Here is an 18,186-nt window from a genome sequence, read left to right as displayed (position 1 = left end):
TGAAAAAAGAACATTTTATTCAGAACAATTCCAGAAGTGAGTCATAGTTATATTTATTCTCCAAATATTTTCCATTGTTGTGTTTTTTCAAACTAATATGTTTATATGAACTAAGAATCTTGTATTTGGCTTTACAGGAGATTGATTATATCTTAAAGTCTAGTCATTTAGTTTAATCAGCTTCATAGTGTAGTCCTCTACGCTAATTCCATTATTTAAGAAACAGGGCGTGGGTGCAGCACCGCGTTGACCCGAATAAGCTGCTGTTTCTCTTATGAGAGGAAATCAAGTGGAAACGTGAGAGTGAGGAAACCCCTCTGAGTTACAGATAGGATTATATCTGTATTCACATTTTAGATCAGATGATCACATTACAGGGACCAACTTGATGTTTGATGCTGTTTGGTCTCTTTAAATTGGGACGATGATGATGGTGACGATGATGATGGTGATGATGATGGTGATGATGATGGTGATGATGAGGTATCTCCGTCCCTCCCATCGGGCGGGGCTTGTTCTGCAGCAGAGCAACCACCAACACAGCGTCTCAACCAGTACTGCACAACTACTTCAACTGCTGCTACTACTTGTACTTGTACTGCTTGTACTACTTGTACTGCACCCTGCTACTGCCGACTCGGTGAGTGTTTGTGCTGTTTGACTCTGTGAACGCATGTTTGACTTCGGGTTGATTCAGCAGAATGCAGTGACGTCATCCTCTTATTCAACCAATCAGTAGCTCCTCGGTGTGGTTTCTCTTGCTTTATTTACATCCCCAGTTTATAATCTTAGAAACATACATAAAATATGGTAAACATCTGTAAACATTAAATAAGGGAATAAGGGTAAATATGAATGAATTACAAAACTAATTCTAAAATAAAGTGAATAAATCAAAGGTTTATTTTGGAAGTAGTTCACATGTAATATTATAGAATGTAGTAAAATCTAAATTGTAACCGATAGTATTGTTGGACAGTAAACACACTCCAATATAAGAAGTTACATTATACAACAACAATAACCAACCTCCTTGTGGGTTTGCAGCAGGAACCCGAATGATTGTCTACTCACATTTCATGGCAACCGGGTTTGATCCACGTGGGTTAAACGTACCTTGTAAACTGCTTCGTCTAAACTTTATAGGGGGGCTATTAAGCCGTATTAACGTACCCTCACAACCGTTACCTGGAAGGTGCCTTGAATACGGCCCCTTAAAACTGAAAAAAGGGGTTTTGGGCTTTCCTCCTGGAGGATTCTTTGTACGTCCTATCAGCTTATAGATACATACCAAATTTCAATACCAATTCTCGGGGGCTAGCGAGACAATTTTGAATTAATATTTATTGTTTGTAAGTTTATTTGTTAAAAAAGCACTAAAAATAAACCAATTGTTCTTAAATGATTAAATGTTTCTTTAGCATGAGATATATTATATATTTGTTTTCTAATTAACCGTTTGATCCCAGTGTAGACCAGTACTAGTACCACACTGGTCCCAGTACCCAGCCTGTTATAAGTACCGCACTGGGATCCGTGTGGTATTTTGGTGATTTCAGATTGCTGAGTCAGCTGCTCTTAATGATCCGATCAGACGAACCTTCGATCAGTTCAATCCGAAATTATTGTTATTGATTATTATTGTTAATTTTCTCTGTAATTCACCTTGAACTTCTTCTACCTGTGTAAGCTGCTTTAACACAGGTGTTTCCATACCTGTACGAGCTACCTGTACACATGTGTTCTCATACCCGTATGAGTACCTTTATATAGGTTTTGTCATTCCCGCATTAGTACCTGTATACAGGTATTCACATACATGTATGAGCTACCTTTACACAAGTGTTCACATACATGTATGAGCTACCTTTACACAAGTGTTCACATACATGTATGAGCTACCTACACAGGCGTCCTCATACCTTGTTGTTAGATTTAATGTGCTGGTCTAACTGTCACTTTTACCTTTAACCAATGAACTAACCAGACTTCTGTTTCCTGTCAGCTTCCTACAATCCTTTTGGACGAGATCAGGTACAAACCTCTGCCTGTTTACATTTATAATGCCCATACGCTGATAATGTTGACCAGGTGTTGGCACGGTAACATGCCCATAATCTGGTTAGCATACTAACATTAGCTAACTGTCAGCATGCTCGGATGACTTTTAGTTCTGCAGGGATTTGGTATTTGAACACATTGTAGACCTGATGAAAAGTTACTGTTCATCCTGATGGGAACATGAACAATGATCCAGTCCATCATAGTCCATCCAATAATTGTGTAGCTTGAGTCGAATGAGTTCCTTGGGTGTGTCATGGGTCAGCATGTTTGGAGGCATATCTGGGCGGATCCAGAAGGACCGGCAGAGGGCTGGAGGTCTGGGCACGGTCCAGCAGGCGGTACCCTACTTGAACCAGAACTTCCAGGACCTGAAGGAAGACTGCCAGCAGAATGGATTCCTGTTCCAGGACCCGGTTTTCCCAGCAGAACCGGCCTCACTGGGCTTCAAGGAACTGGGACCGTTTACCGCCAAAACCAGAGGGGTCGAGTGGAAGAGACCTACGGTAAGAACCCAGACTGAAGAAGACAACTAAAAGATCCATGGTCCTGTATAAGTGGACATGCATAGATCCCCGATCCTGTATCAGTACACACACTTAGATCCGTAGCCCTACATCACAGAACAAGCTTAGATCTGTGATCCTGTATCAGAGGATACGTTTAGTTCTCTATGACCAGCTGACACACTGCAGTGACTCATCGATGTCAATCGCAGGCCTGTATTTGGCTGAACCAGGACTTGGTTCAGACATATCAAACACACAGAGCTGAGAACATCAGAAGAAGACAGTGAGTGTTTGATAAAAAGTTTAACCCAAAAATAACGTGTGCATATACAGCTGCAGTTAGCATGTTGACGTATGATTAGAGTAAATACAAAGTAGCATCAGGATGTGTGTCCCTCACAGAGACCATGATGATGTAACGCTTGTCTCTGCTCTCTGGTTGTTTCAGAAGCTGACAGAGAACCCGCAGTTCATTGTGGGCGGAGCCACCAGGACGGACATTTGTCAAGGCGCCCTGGGTGAGTCATGTGACCACGCGCGTGTGTGTGTGTGTGTGTGGTTTGAAGGGAACTTCCCGACAATGGTTGCTGAGAGACCAGCTGACGGTATGAGGTGAGGGAATAAACAGTGTGTATACACACATACGATGTGCTGTGTACCTGTATACATACATGTATGTAACCCAGGAGCTCACAAGGACAACTGAAGTCCATCAGGTCTGATCTTGCATTGATCTGTTTATTGATCAGTGAGTGGGAACTCCATTACCCGGAAACATTAGTAGCTTAATGTGTTGTTCTTACCATTTAGCTTAGCATTAGCAAGTCCCCGCTGACCACTCAAGTGTCTGTTCAGCAGAATGGAGTCTGCTGATGTTCAGCTCACAAGTTGATGCTTCCAGTAAAAATATTTTCCTCATCACGTCATTGTCGCCTCGTGTGACGTCACGTGGGATGTGAGAACGTCGGAACATTAACGTGATTAATATCAAGATAATGACAAGTTCATATCACAACAAGCAAGGAAAGGAAAATAAATAGCAGCCTCTTGTATATTTTAGCAACATGTTCGCTGATACATGATGTCACACGAGGTCACATGAAGTCACATGATGAGATGTTGGGCACCTTATAGGTCCATCAAATAATAAATAATAATAAATAATATGTCACAGGCAGACGCTCCCCGTCCCCGGAATATTGAGGTGCGAAGATCGGGACCTCAGTCACCCCTCGGTTTTGAGCCATAATGGTTTGTGCCATCTGGGATCAGCCCACCGACTCACCTGGGGCTCGTCACTAATCAGAGCCAGCCCTGTACTTAAGCCTGTGACTCCCCAAAGCTCCTTGCGAAGTCTTGTGCATGTTCCATCACATTCCGAGCGTTTTCTCGATCTCCTGTTCTTGCCTGTTATTGACCTCTCGTTTGTCCCAGACCTCGTTCCTGCCTGCCTGATCCTCAACGGTACTTCTGTCTAACTCCACGTAATCCCGGCTTTCGACCACCCGCCTGTACTCCGGATACGACCACGCCTGACCCCCTGACGGTGCCTCTGTTTATCCCCGCTCTCCTGGCTTTCGACCCTCTGCCCGCCTACTGGACTCGACCACGCCTAACCCTTGTCTGTACTTCCACAATAAAGCTGCGCTCTGCGCTTGGGTTTCACTCCTGTCTCTTGTGATGCGTTACAGAAGACTTCGCCTTCAACCAGACCCAGCAGAGTCGCAGAGTCCCTTCAGTCCTTGGAGATGTCCGACCCGGACCAGCGGGCTGTAGGAGGCCCCAGCATGGCACATATCGTCAAACATCTTGCCGCGGTCCAAGCAGAGCACGGTCAACGACTGGGTCGAGTCGGGGAGTCCGTGCACAACTTAGCAGCAGCGCTCCAGGATTTCCAGCAGTACACAGTACATACGGCTGTTCAGGCGCTCGCCGCTACTGCCCCTGTCGAGGCTCCCTCTACCAGAGGAACCCTCGCACCAGCGTTACCACAGTCAGCACTTCATCTAGCGCCACCTCAGCGATATGATGGTAGTCCCGAACTCTGCAGAGGTTTCCTGACGCAGTGCTCGTTGATATTTGAACTGCAATCCCCACAGTTTGCTTCAGACCGTGCTAAAGTGGCATTTATCATCTCTAGGCTCACAGGAAGAGCCTTGGTGTGGGCCACGGCCGTGTGGGACCAACAGGAACCTGTCTGTTCCGACCATGAGGGGTTCATGCAACGGCTAAGACAGGTGTTTGGTCACTCTACTAGCCTGCAGGAGGCTGCGAGGCGCCTCCTGAAGTTACGCCAGGGCCCACGGTCAGTGTCTGACTTTTCGATAGACTTCAGGACCTTGGCAACAGAAAGCGGGTGGGAAGACTCTGCCCTGATGCCCACCTTTTATCATGGCCTTAGCGAGTCTCTTAAGGATGAACTGGTGAACAGGGACTGGGGCAATACCCTTGAGGACCTCATCAGCCTGGCTACCCAACTCGACCGTCGCAGGAGGGAGAGACAGCAGGAGAAGGAGTCCCGGGGCAGTGATGACCACCCGCTAAGGGGTCTTCCACACAGCGTCCCCGAGGGTACCCCAGGCCCGGAGGGGGAAACAGTGCAGCTCAGAAAAACTCGACTGTCCCCTGAGGAACGAGATCAACGAAGGAGGGAGTGGTTGTGCTTTTATTGTGGTAAGGCTGGGCACTATCGGAACAACTGCCCCCATCGGCGGACCAGGGAACAGCCACTGACTGTGAGTACGCTCTTCTGCCCAAACATCTCCCAGCACCAATGCCTGGTACCGGTCACTATCATCGGGAGCAGGGGGCAGGCAACAACCGTTCCTGCGTTGATAGACTCGGGGTCTGCGGGGAATTTTATTAGTCAACGCCTAGTACAACAACTGCAACTAGCTACGTTGCCCTGTTCCCCACCATTATCGATTACCGCCATAAACAATCAGCCCCTTGGGTCAGGCTTCATCTCACAGGTTACCGTCCCGGTTACCCTGGTTGTGGGTGTTCTGCATTCTGAAGAATTATCCCTGTTAGTCATTGACAATGTATCGAACGATGTTATTTTAGGTCTGCCATGGCTGGCTTTTCATGAACCACAAATTTCTTGGAACACTAACGAACTGCTCCGTTGGGGTGACAAGTGTGTCTCTCAGTGTTTGACAAAACCCCTCAGGACAGCCACCATCAGGAGCACAGCCACGGCTGCCACACCAGAGGTCCCCCCGGCCTACCGAGACCTTGCAGCGGTGTTCAGCAAGGCGAGCGCCGAGTGCCTGCCACCACACAGACCATGGGACTGCGCCATTGACTTGGTGCCAGGAGCTACGCTACCCCGAGGTAGGATCTTCCCATTATCTTTACCAGAGTCCCGGGCCATGGAAAAATATGTGGAGGAGGCTCTTGCCAACGGCTTTATTCGCCCATCCACGTCACCTGCAGCCTCAAGTTTCTTTTTTGTAAAGAAGAAGGATGGGGGTCTCAGACCATGTATTGACTACAGGGGGTTGAATTCCGTCACCGTTAAGTACCGCTACCCCCTGCCTTTGGTGCCTGCAGCAGTGGAACAACTGCGAGAAGCTCGGATATATACTAAACTAGATCTCCGCAGCGCCTACAATCTCATTCGCATCAGGAACGGGGACGAGTGGAAAACGGCGTTCCACACGGCAACAGGGCATTACGAGTATCGGGTGATGCCTTTTGGATTAGCCAATGCCCCATCAGTGTTCCAAGCCTTTGTCAATGAAGTACTCCGGGAATTCATAGGCAGGAGTGTAATAGTGTATATTGACGACATTCTGGTCTACTCCACAGATCTGGAGGCGCATGTCAGGCATGTACGCCAAGTCCTCGACAAACTGCTTGAGAACCACTTGTATGTCAAGCTGGAGAAGTGCGAATTCCACCAGACACAGGTACAATTTCTGGGGTACATAATATCCCCCCAGGGGGTCCAGATGGACGAGGGGAAGGTCAAGGCAGTAATGAACTGGCCCGAGCCCCAGACTATCAAGGAGCTCCAGCGGTTCCTAGGGTTTGCAAACTTTTACAGACGCTTCGTCCGTAATTTCAGTTCTGTTGCAGCACCCTTAACGTCTCTATTCAAGGGGTCCTCCAAGAAGCTCAGGTGGAATGAGGCTGCCGCCTCGGCCTTCCGGAAACTGAAGGACATGTTCACCTCAGCGCCGGTCCTCAGGCACCCGGATCCGGCCCTCCCCTTTGTGGTGGAGGTGGATGCATCTGAGACAGGAGTGGGAGGCGTCCTCTCACAACGCCAGGGTAAGCCCGCAAAGCTACACCCGTGCGCGTTCTTCTCTCACAAATTGACCTCGGCCGAAAGAAATTATGATGTAGGGAATCGAGAACTCTTGGCGGTCAAGCTGGCGTTTGAGGAGTGGCGGCATTGGCTAGAGGGAGCCAAACACCCCTTTCTGGTGCTAACCGACCACCGTAATTTGGAGTACATACAGTCGGCTAAACGGCTAAATCCGCGTCAAGCTCGCTGGTCTCTGTTTTTTACCCGCTTTGACTTCATTTTGAGTTATAGACCCGGCTCGAAAAATGGCAAGGCAGATGCACTCTCCCGGCTCCAGGAATCTGCGTCCTCCCAGGACACTCCGGGACCAATCCTACCACCTAAGCACATCATTGCTCCCATCAGGTGGGATATCATGGGACAGATACAACAGGCCCTGCCAGGTGACCCGATTCCCCAGGGGTGTCCCGGGAATAAAACCTAAGTGCCCTCAGCGGTCCGAGCTCAGCTCCTTCAGTGGATGCATTCATGCCCCAGTTCTGGGCACCCAGGTATCCAACGCACCCTTGCACTAGCCAGAGAGCAGTTTTGGTGGCCATCTCTAACACAGGATGTCACAGACTATGTTCAGGCATGTACCACGTGTGCACAAACAAGATCCCCCCGGGACCTCCCCTCAGGTCTCCTGGAACCCCTCCCCATACCTAACCGACCCTGGTCCCATATGGCAGTGGACTTTATCACCGACCTTCCCTGTTCCCAGGGTTTTACCACCATCTTGGTGGCGGTGGATAGATTCTCCAAAGCCTGCCGCTTGATTCCCCTTAAGAAGCTACCCTCTGCCTTGGAGACCGCGGAATCTCTATTCCATCATGTGTTCCGGACCTTCGGCCTCCCTGAGGAGATTGTGTCAGACCGAGGGGTCCAGTTTACCTCGAAGGTATGGGCAGCATTTTTCAAGATGTTAAATGTACAAGTGAATCTGTCGTCTGGATACCACCCGCAGAGCAACGGACAGACGGAGAGGCTGAACCAGGAGATTGGCCGGTTCCTACGCGCCTACTGCTTTCAGCAACCAGGGGAATGGAGCCGGTTTTTGCCATGGGCAGAGTATGCGCAAAACTCGCATAAAAGCACATCCACAAGGATATCACCCTTCCAGTGCATGCTCGGTTTTCAGCCAGCGCTGTTCCCGTGGTCTGGGGAACCGTCTGAGATCTTGGCGGTAGACAATTGGTTAAGGCGGAGCAGGACGGTCTGGGACGCTACCCGGACAGAGATACAACGGGCCGTTCAGCGCCAGAAGAAGTACGCCGACCAGCGCAGGCGCCCAGCGCCCCGGTTCCAACCCGGGCAGGACGTGTGGCTTTCCACGCGGAACATCCGTCTCCGCCTCCCGTCTAAGAAGCTAAGTCCCCGTTTCATTGGCCCATTCAAAATCATCAAACAGATCAACACAGTGTCATATCGGTTACAGTTACCCTCCCATTACAGGATCAATCCGACCTTTCATGTTTCCTTGCTTAAACCTGCAGTCAGGACCGAGGGCGGTCAGTCAGGACCTGAGGTGCAGCCGGCACCACCCCCACCGCTCCTGGATGACGGGGTAACATACACGGTCAGGGCACTATTGAATTCGCGTCGTCGCCAGTCTGGTCTACAATATCTCGTAGACTGGGAGGGTTATGGCCCTGAGGAGAGAGCCTGGCGTCCAGCCGCGGACATACACCCTGACCTCATCACGGACTTCCATCAGGCCCACCCCGAATGTCCCGGCCCGCGGCCTCGGGGTCGGCCCCCCCGTAGAGGACGAACTTCGGCTTCCGGAGCCGCCTGTAGAAGGGGGGGCTCTGTCACAGGCAGACGCTCCCCGTCCCCGGAATATTGAGGTGCGAAGATCGGGACCTCAGTCACCCCTCGGTTTTGAGCCATAATGGTTTGTGCCATCTGGGATCAGCCCACCGACTCACCTGGGGCTCGTCACTAATCAGAGCCAGCCCTGTACTTAAGCCTGTGACTCCCCAAAGCTCCTTGCGAAGTCTTGGGCATGTTCCATCACATTCCGAGCGTTTTCTCGATCTCCTGTTCTTGCCTGTTATTGACCTCTCGTTTGTCCCAGACCTCGTTCCTGCCTGCCTGATCCTCAACGGTACTTCTGTCTAACTCCACGTAATCCCGGCTTTCGACCACCCGCCTGTACTCCGGATACGACCACGCCTGACCCCCTGACGGTGCCTCTGTTTATCCCCGCTCTCCTGGCTTTCGACCCTCTGCCCGCCTACTGGACTCGACCACGCCTAACCCTTGTCTGTACTTCCACAATAAAGCTGCGCTCTGCGCTTGGGTTTCACTCCTGTCTCTTGTGATGCGTTACATAATAATAATAATAATAATAATATAATTATTATGAAGGCAAAGCAAGTTTATTCAAAGCAATCAAGCAAAGAGCTTCAGCATCCAGACATATTGGAAAATAAAACTGTGATTCAGACCCATAACCGTTTATTTCATTTTCCAAGTAGGAATAGAGTGAAAGTTACAGTGTGGTGTAAGAAATTGTTTTATTAGGATTATAGTTAGTTTCACATGGACTTTAAACAGCTGAACGCTGTTTAGTTTAAAGTCGGAGGACAGAAAATCAAGCTGAATGTTCAGAAACAAACGTACAGTATGATGAGTACGTACTTACTACCATGAGTATTGTGAGTACTATGAGTACTGTGAATACTCAGTCTGAAGGTAGGGAAGTGTCTATATATCTGTGCTAATGTTAATCTCCAGGAGACTGTTGGCTGCTTGCTGCTATCGGATCTCTGACTCTGAACGAACGGCTGCTGCACCGCGTTGTTCCTCACGGTCAGAACTTCAGCCAGGAATACGCCGGCATCTTCCACTTCCAGGTGAGAAGCCACCTGTCCAGATGCTGCAGCCACTCACCTGTGGGTGCGCTCACCACCAGTAGAGATCTTTGCTCTCAGACCCTCTGATACAGTGATCCTCTCACACCTATGATTAGTTTACTCAGTGTTCACTTCTTGTTTATTGGTTGTTTACTGTGTGTTCTGTCCAGTTCTGGCAGTTCGGGGAGTGGGTGGACGTTGTCATTGACGACCGTCTGCCAGTCAAAGACGGAGAGCTGATGTTCGTGCACTCAGCTGAAGGCAGCGAGTATTGGAGCGCCCTGCTGGAGAAGGCCTACGCCAAGTAAGGACAAGCGCAAGCTCAGTGCTGGTTCACCAGTTTACATTTCATTCAGCTGACGCTTTTATCCAAAGCGACTTACAACAAAGTTAATTTCCACCGCAAGGAAACAAACTCAGAAGAACAAGAAAGAAGAAAGTGCAATTTCATCAAATAAGCCAATTTACAACTTGCTGTAGATAAGAACCATTATAAGTCCAATGTAAGTGCTCCAGTTAGTTAGTGTGTTAGTGGAGGTAGAGTCTGAAGAGGTGTGTCTTTAGTCTGAAGATGTGAAGGCTCTCTGTGGTCCTGGTGTCTTCAGAGACCTCCTTCCACCATTTAGGAGCAGGACAGCAAAGAGTGGAGATCTAGTGGAGTGTTTTGCTCTCAGTGAGGAGGAACAAGCAGTTTATCACATGCAGAGCAGAGAGGTCAGAGGTCGGGATGTCGGGTTGGACCAGGTCCTGGATGTAAGCTGGACCCCATCCATTCACTGGATGCGGATAGCCAGCGAAGAGCCAGTTTACTGCTTGTTTACTGCTTGTTTACCTTTTGTTTATGGGCTGTTTACAGGCTGAATGGCTCCTATGAGGCGCTGTCCGGGGGCAGCACCACTGAGGGTTTTGAGGACTTTACTGGCGGCGTGTCGGAGATGTACGAACTGAGGAAAGCTCCCAGAGATCTTCATCGTATCATCAGTAAAGCTCTGGAGAGAGGGTCTCTGCTCGGCTGCTCTATCGACGTCAGTCACACCATCGACTCCCCTCACTTCCTGTCTGCTAGCTATTCACACAACAAGCTAATATTAGCTTGACCCAGGCACTCTTTGGCGCTGTCTTTTTTTCTTGATCGCCCGGGCAACACAAGTGATATTAATTCATATCAACAAATCTACGTGTCAAATCTCATTGATATATAAATAGATTTACATTACTTTGAAGTGATAAGAACACTCTGGCAACGGTCGGACAATGCTGGGTTTTTACTGCGCTATTAGGAGGTGTTGCTTTCTTATTGTGAAAGGGCACAATTCAGTTGCCGGATATGTTGACAGCATGGATGGTAATTTTGGCCACTCTTTAATCAATATTTAATCTCCGCGAAAAACAATGTTTACAATGACGATAGACGTCTGTCCGGGTCATGGCTATAGCAGCGCCCGGCTAATTCACCGGTGTTAGCGTCCTTTTACAGATTACTTTCATAATTAAAACAATATTTGGCTCGAAAGGTAAAGCGCTAACGCCTACTAGTATCCCAACACCTCAGCTCTCCAGCCTCAACCTCAATGTCTCCGACCACCTGGCTATCACCATTGACATGCACATCCATATCCCCATCCCAAAAGCCAAGTGCAACATTTCCTTCAGAAATCTCAAAACCATCTCCCCACAACTATGTCTGCCTCTCCTCCCCCGAAGTCTGATAATCCCTCTGATCCTGTAAACTACTACAACAACACACTCTCATTCTCAACGGTCTCATTCACACACTCAGCTCCCTGGTATTACCCCTGAACTCCACCACATGAAAACCCGTAAGCACCAGCTTGAAAACAGGTTCAACCGTCCATCTCCAGGCCCACTCTGACTACCTTCAACAATATAATGACGTTCTCATCTGCCCGGTCCACCTACTACTCACACCTCATACACTCTGGCTCCTCTAACCCAAAGGCTCTCTTCTCTACAATCAACCAACTTCTCAAACCTAAGGACAACACCTCCAAATCCTTTACAGTGGACAAATGCAACTCTTTCATTTCATTTTTCAAAACTAAAGTCAACACCATTTACAGCAACCTGAACAATTCCCCTGCCCTTACCATCCTCCTTCTGCCCCTCTCATGCTTACCCCTCAGCCCCTTTCTAAGTTCTCCCCTGTGTTCCCATTGGAGCTCTCTTCCTTCATGACAGGAATGAGAAGCTCCACCTGCATCCTGGATCCCATCCCATCTACTCTCACCAGTAGCAGACATAATCTTAAATTATGGATGCAAACCAATTTTCTCAAACTCAACTGTGATGAATCCAACATGATCATCATCTGTCCAAATTCTCTCATCAAAACCTCTGCTTCACCATCGACAACTCCACTCCGTCCCCCTGCCCACACATCCGCAACCTCGGAGTCATGTTGGACAGTAACCTCTCCTTCAAACATCATGTCAAACGAACCTTCTTCCACCTAAAAAACATAGCCCGTCTCCGCCCATCACTCCACCTCTGCTGCTGAAACTCTGATCCATGCCGTCATCACCTCTATAATAGATTATTGCAATAATATTCTTTATGGCATCCAAGATCCTTCTCCTCACTCACAAAGCCCTCCATAGTCAGGCCCCCTCCTACCTCACCGACCTGCTCCACCATCACCTTCCATCCCGTCGGCTCAGCTCCTCTGAGGCCAACATCCTATCCATCCCCCACAGGACCAAGCACCGGATAGGGTGACAGAGCCTTCTCCATAGCTGCCCCCTCCCTCTGTAACGCTCTCCCCAAACTCACCTGACACTGACATCTCCACATTCAAAACACAAATCAAAACCTCTTCAGAACTAACGGTCGCGCAAACTCTAACATGTTACTTTGAGTGCGCAGTGATATGGGACGCTGGGGTCAAACGTACCAATCAGGTACTGTGCATTATCGCTTAATAATGCACTCACTCTCAACCAATCAGAATGCTGGATTTATCTACCGTATTATAACCACAAGTTAAACATGAATCAATGTATTCATGTCGGATGTTTCTAGGACTTTACTTTCTGCGATGCTTAGTTTTTGCCTCATCTTGTGAAGAAGTCGTAATAGTATATTTGGCCTGCTTGAATATAAATAAGAGAAGAGGACCTCACAACATGTTACCTTCTCCTCAGATCACCAGTTCTCTGGACATGGAGGCGGTGACCTTCAAGAAGCTGGTGAAAGGTCATGCCTACTCCGTAACCGCGCTCCGACAGGTGAGCTCACCTCCGTCCGACCCACATTTGTGTGTGTGTGACACTAGATGTTTGTCCTCCTTTCCTCTGCAGGTGGAGTACCATGGAAACATGGAGAAGCTGATCAGGATCAGGAACCCCTGGGGTCAGGTGGAGTGGACTGGAGCCTGGAGCGACAGGTCAGTTTGCTCTTATCCATGCTGGTCCAAAGGGCCCAACGGCTGTGGTTTCATCCGGTGTGTGTTTCAGCTCCTCGGAGTGGACCTCTGTCGACTCGGCGGAGAAGGACGAGCTGCTCTGCCAGATGGAGGACGGAGAGTTCTGGTGGGTTCTTTTAGGGTTCTGGTATTTCCTAGTGGGTTTTGATGGGTTCTTTTGGGTTACGGTGGGTTCTGCTGGGTCTAGAATGTGAAGTTGAATGTCTTATATATTTATGGTGAAGTGTCCCTCAGGATGTCTTTCCAGGATTTTTTGCGCCAGTTTTCCCGACTGGAGATCTGTAACATGACCCCAGACGCTCTGAGCCAGGACTCCAGCTCGTTCTGGACCACAACCATGTTTGAGGGCGGCTGGAGGAGAGGGAGCACCGCGGGGGGCTGCCGGAACCATCCCAGTGAGGACGGCCTTTATAACCCTTTTTTAACCAGGATTAAAAATGAACACCTGAGTTGATAAATATTAACCAGTGTCGCGACGAGCCATAGTAGGCTGCATACTTCAAGGCAGGTTCATGGAACGGTCAAGGCACTATTTGCGTTATCAGGTCATCTACGGTCATCTCTATACAGGGGAACAGCTTTGCATATCAAATGGAAACATCTTTATCTTGTATTCTGGTGTTACTACTGGTAACACCACTAGTACCAGTACTAGTACTAGTACTAGTTTAGGTGCAGGACTCTTGGTGCACAAAGGAAAGCATTATGTTTTTGTAAGCATTTTTTGTTTTACACAGTATCCGGCTACACAACACCAGCAAACTTACTTTGGATGGTTTCACATTCCACCGCCTCTTGCATACCAACTACATTTCCTCCCTCCCTGCAGACACCTTCTGGATCAACCCACAGTATAAGGTGTCCCTTCTGGAGGAGGATGACGATCCCACGGACGAGGAGCCCGCATGCAGCTTGCTGGTGGCTCTTATGCAGAAAGACCGCCGGCGCTACCGCCGCCATGGGCAGGACGTGCACACCATCGGCTTCGCCATCTACGAGGTGAGAGGTCACCCTCAACACCGGACGGCCACAGTCAATCTCCATAACCGCCAGATCAAACACATTGCATTGTTTATATCTTTACTCCTGTGATTTGTTGTTTACTTTGAAATTGTTTTTTTATTAATAAAATGTACCTACCAGCAGCAGGAACTACCTGAGAGTGTCCCAACAACCCTGAACCGCTTAGTAACTACATGAATTCCCTGGTGACCATGTAGCAGCCCCTGGATTAGCACGTTAGCATGTCACCAGAGCCGGTGCTCTTCTTCTTCTTTTCTTCTGCTCACAGGTTCCTGAAGAGGTGAGTCGCCCACACACATGAGGCCTCCTCTTTAGTTCTGTAGACCAAACGCTGCCATGTGTCCCTCAGTACCGAGGCCGTGCCAGCGTGCACATGAAGAAGGACTTCTTCCTGCGCCATTCCTCCTGCGCCCGCTCAGAGACCTTCATCAACCTGCGGGAGGTGAGTGCCAGGCTCCGCCTCCCGCCAGGTGAGTACATTGTGGTGCCGTCAACCTACGAACCTTCCAAGGAGGCTGACTTTGTCCTGAGGGTCTTCACGGAAAAGCATTCAGAGACGGAGTGAGTTTGTCGATGTTACTGATTTCTAGTATTGAAGTGTTAATTATGTGCTGGTAACGCCGTGTGGGTCTCTACAGGGAGATGGACGACAACGTGGAGGCGACCTTTGAGCAAGAGGTGAGCAAGGAGGTCTTCTATATGGATTTACACCTTCGGTCTGAACATCTGGTGGATAAACCTTCTTTGGATACATTGTTTATTAACGCTATTAATTGCTTCTTGATTTTGCGCTGCGATGAACTTTGACCTTCTCGCCATTCTTCTCTGAAGGAGGAGGTCTTGGTGAACGACGTGGACGAGTCCTTTCGGTCCATGTTCGCTCAGCTGTCTGGAGACGTGAGTTCTAGATCACAATGGTAGAGGAAACATCATATTATATCACATATTAAACATGTCTCCTCTTTTCAGGACATGGAGATCTCAGTCCAAGAGCTCAGGACCGTCCTCAACCGGGTCATGTCCAAACGTAAGTTCCTCTGCCTCTGACGTGGCGAGTATCGAAACAGCACCTACCATCTCTCCTTCTCTTGTGGTTGTTCACAGACGGAGATCTTCAGACGGATGGTTTCAGTATGGAGTCCTGCAGAGCCATGGTTAGCCTCATGGACGTATCCTTACACCGCTGATGGGTCTGATGGTTCTGATGGGTTTTATGGCATTGCTTGTTTTGATGTTGAGGGGGTTGGTTATGTGAAGACAGAAATAGTAAATATTTGGGTTTAATTGTGAAATTCCTAAATGTCCTTTATTTGAAACAGACGCTGAGAAACACTTATTTATTTCATCTGTATCTTTGTATTCTTAGTTGTATTAAGAAGCTGTGGCTCTACTGACTTTAAACAAGGTGTTCTTTATTCATCCTCACGTCTTCTTCTTGACTCGTGCTCAGAAAGATGGCAGCGCTCGACTCGGCCTCCTGGAGTTCCAGGTTCTGTGGAACAAGATCCGGAAGTGGCTGGTGAGTTCAGGGGAGGAACCTTACTGAGAACTACAACTTGTGGCCCAACCGGTGGATTGCTATGATTCTTCTAGGTTTTATCCAGATAATCTTCACTCATGAACTTTGAAGTTGTTTGAAGTGTGAAGTAAGAAGCTAATTATAGCATAGTTAGCTTTTCGTTCCCGTGGTCAGAAGGAAAGATTCTTGTTACATTACATTACATATTTCCTGTTTTTTGTAGTTGTTATCAATATTTAAAATCCACTGTTGTTTTCTCACCTAAAAAATGTTCAGAAAGGAATTTAGCCGCTGCTTCTTGTAAGCGTCAAAGCTAGGCTAATGTTAGCATTTGGCAGCAAGTAGCGCAATTCTCGCAAGGCATTCTGGTTTGGTGCTTTGCCACATGGGCAGAACGCATTAGAAACGCTAGCGAATTAGAAAATTTAGCTAGCGAGCATTAGCATTAGCGCCCCCATGTTTATCTGAATCTTGTGACGTGGCAGGGAATCTTCCGTGAGTTTGATCTGGATAAATCCAGATGCATGAACGCCTACGAGATGCGCCTGGCGCTGGGAGAAGGCGGTAAGTATAATTAGCCACGGCATTCCGGAGTTAACGGTAGGCTTCTCTGAACTAACCGTGACCCCTGACCCCTGTGTCCTAAGGGTTCAAACTGAACAACAAGCTGTACCAGATGCTGGTCGCCCGATACGCCGACAACGAGATCATCGATTTCGACAACTTCACCTGCTGCCTCGTCAAGTTGGAGGCCATGTTCAGTACGTCTGCTGCGTTTAGGGCCCTCTGTTCACTCTCCTGCTGTGTTCAGGGCCATCTGTTCACTCTGGAGAGGTTTGATCAACGGGACCTGAACACAGCACAGAGCCTTTCGCTGAGTTTCACGTTGTGTTTCTTGTTCTCCTGTGGTGTTTTCCTAAGAGGCCTTCCAGGAGCTGGACAGAGATGGGACAGGACGTGTAGAGCTTAACATCTCCGAGGTTTGCGATGTCAATGTTTTTCATGATGTCATCAAATATCAGTTGGTATTGATATAATTGCCCTGAGCATCGTCTGAAGGCTTCCTTGCGGTGCATAACATCACTATTTTTGTGTCTTTACCTATATATTGAAATATGTATGCGTGTATTTATATACATATACAGTGGGGAGAACTGTGTATGTATTTGATAGTATTTGATACATTGCTGATTTTGCAGGTTTTTCCACTTCTGGATTTTTGTTTTATATTCCGTCACTCACAGTTGAAGATGATAAAACGCCTACACTCTTTGTAAGTGGGAAAACCTGCAAAATAGGCCGTGTATCGAATACTTGTTCTCCCCACTGTATATATATATTTAACAGATTAATCTATGTAATTAATGTGGCCGACATTAATGCGATAAAATATTCTAACGCAGTTAACGCAACTTGGTTTACTTCTGTTGTGCTGGTTTTCACTTTGTAAACCAAACCGCTGCTAACTGCAGTTAGACAGGAGAGCCGTGACGGTAACTTAGTAACTAGTAACTCAGAGAGCTTTCTGCATTGGAAGTAAAACAAAAACACATGTGTGTATATATACATTTTTTCGCATCTTCATATTTGGTGTTTGTGAATTTCATTTAGTTAATTTCTATTACATTGACTTTCTTTTTAGTTTGTTTATTGTCCCACTGATCCTCTGACGTCTCTCCACAGTGGCTCTATGTGACCATGTGTGGATGAAGAGCAACAAGACAACCAGTGCTACTACAGTACTACGTTACTACAGTACTACGTTACTACAGTACCACGTTACTACAGTACTACGTTACTACAGTACCACGTTACTACAGTACTACGTTACTACAGTACCACGTTACTACAGTACCACGTTACTACAGTACCATACTACAGTACTACGTTACTACAGTACCACGTTACTACAGTACCACGTTACTACAGTACCATACTACAGTACTACGTTACTACAGTACTACGTTACTACAGTACCACGTTACTAAAGTACCATACTACAGTACTACGTTACTACAGTACCACGTTACTACAGTACCATACTACAGTACCACGTTACTACAGTACCATGCTACAGTACTACGTTACTACAGTACCATACTACAGCACCACGTTACTACAGTACTACGTTACTAAAGTACCATACTACAGTACCACGTTACTACAGTACCATACTACAGCACTACGTTACTACAGTACCATACTACAGTACCACGTTACTACAGTACCACATTATGAAAGTACTACGCTATCAACGTACTGAATCTTCTGCTGCTACTTGATGTATAAACCGACTGCCTTCAGCTATGCTTAGTATGACGTCTATGTAAACTTTGTCTATTTAAACATTTGACACTATATACACATTATTTATCACACCGGAGATCAGTTAATTAAAGATGTGCCTGTGAGTCATAACGATGCGTTCAAGTTCCGCTCGGTTTCTCTTATTAAAGTCTACAAAGGAAACGAATCAC

The 18,186-nt window shown here is 47.6% G+C and overlaps 1 protein-coding gene and 1 long non-coding RNA gene across 3 annotated transcripts; one reads left to right on the top strand and one right to left on the bottom strand.

Moving 5' to 3' along the window:
* The first annotated feature begins 309 nt into the window (after nucleotides 1-309).
* Nucleotides 310-18,182, top strand: LOC120824591 (calpain-1 catalytic subunit). Of its 2 annotated transcripts, XM_040185489.2 has the most exons (23): nucleotides 312-640; nucleotides 2,006-2,034; nucleotides 2,327-2,567; nucleotides 3,019-3,088; nucleotides 9,607-9,725; nucleotides 9,896-10,029; nucleotides 10,582-10,750; nucleotides 12,887-12,970; nucleotides 13,043-13,128; nucleotides 13,199-13,273; nucleotides 13,402-13,562; nucleotides 13,997-14,166; nucleotides 14,459-14,470; nucleotides 14,540-14,751; nucleotides 14,829-14,868; nucleotides 15,022-15,087; nucleotides 15,160-15,217; nucleotides 15,295-15,359; nucleotides 15,641-15,709; nucleotides 16,195-16,273; nucleotides 16,357-16,470; nucleotides 16,631-16,689; nucleotides 17,393-18,182. In XM_040185489.2, the coding sequence occupies exons 1-23, from the start codon at nucleotides 425-427 to the stop codon at nucleotides 17,417-17,419; spliced, it is 2,355 nt and encodes a 784-aa protein (XP_040041423.2). In that variant the 5' UTR covers nucleotides 312-424; the 3' UTR covers nucleotides 17,420-18,182. The 2 variants fall into 2 exon arrangements, with proteins under 2 accessions (XP_077936108.1, XP_040041423.2); XM_078079982.1 differs by having other exon boundaries at nucleotides 310-640; nucleotides 12,887-13,128.
* On the bottom strand, nucleotides 14,442-15,717 carry LOC120824673 (uncharacterized). The gene is made up of 3 exons (XR_005713023.2): nucleotides 15,586-15,717; nucleotides 15,265-15,412; nucleotides 14,442-15,094 (listed from the first exon to the last, which is right to left on the bottom strand). It is a non-coding gene; the product is annotated as an uncharacterized LOC120824673 (long non-coding RNA).
* Nucleotides 18,183-18,186: the final 4 nt, after the last annotated feature.

This window comes from Gasterosteus aculeatus, chromosome 9, assembly GCF_964276395.1.
Source record: "Gasterosteus aculeatus chromosome 9, fGasAcu3.hap1.1, whole genome shotgun sequence".
Taxonomy (NCBI): domain Eukaryota; kingdom Metazoa; phylum Chordata; class Actinopteri; order Perciformes; family Gasterosteidae; genus Gasterosteus; species Gasterosteus aculeatus.
The sequence above is the reverse complement of the archived record's forward strand: the minus strand, read 5'-3'. Positions and strand labels throughout refer to the sequence as shown.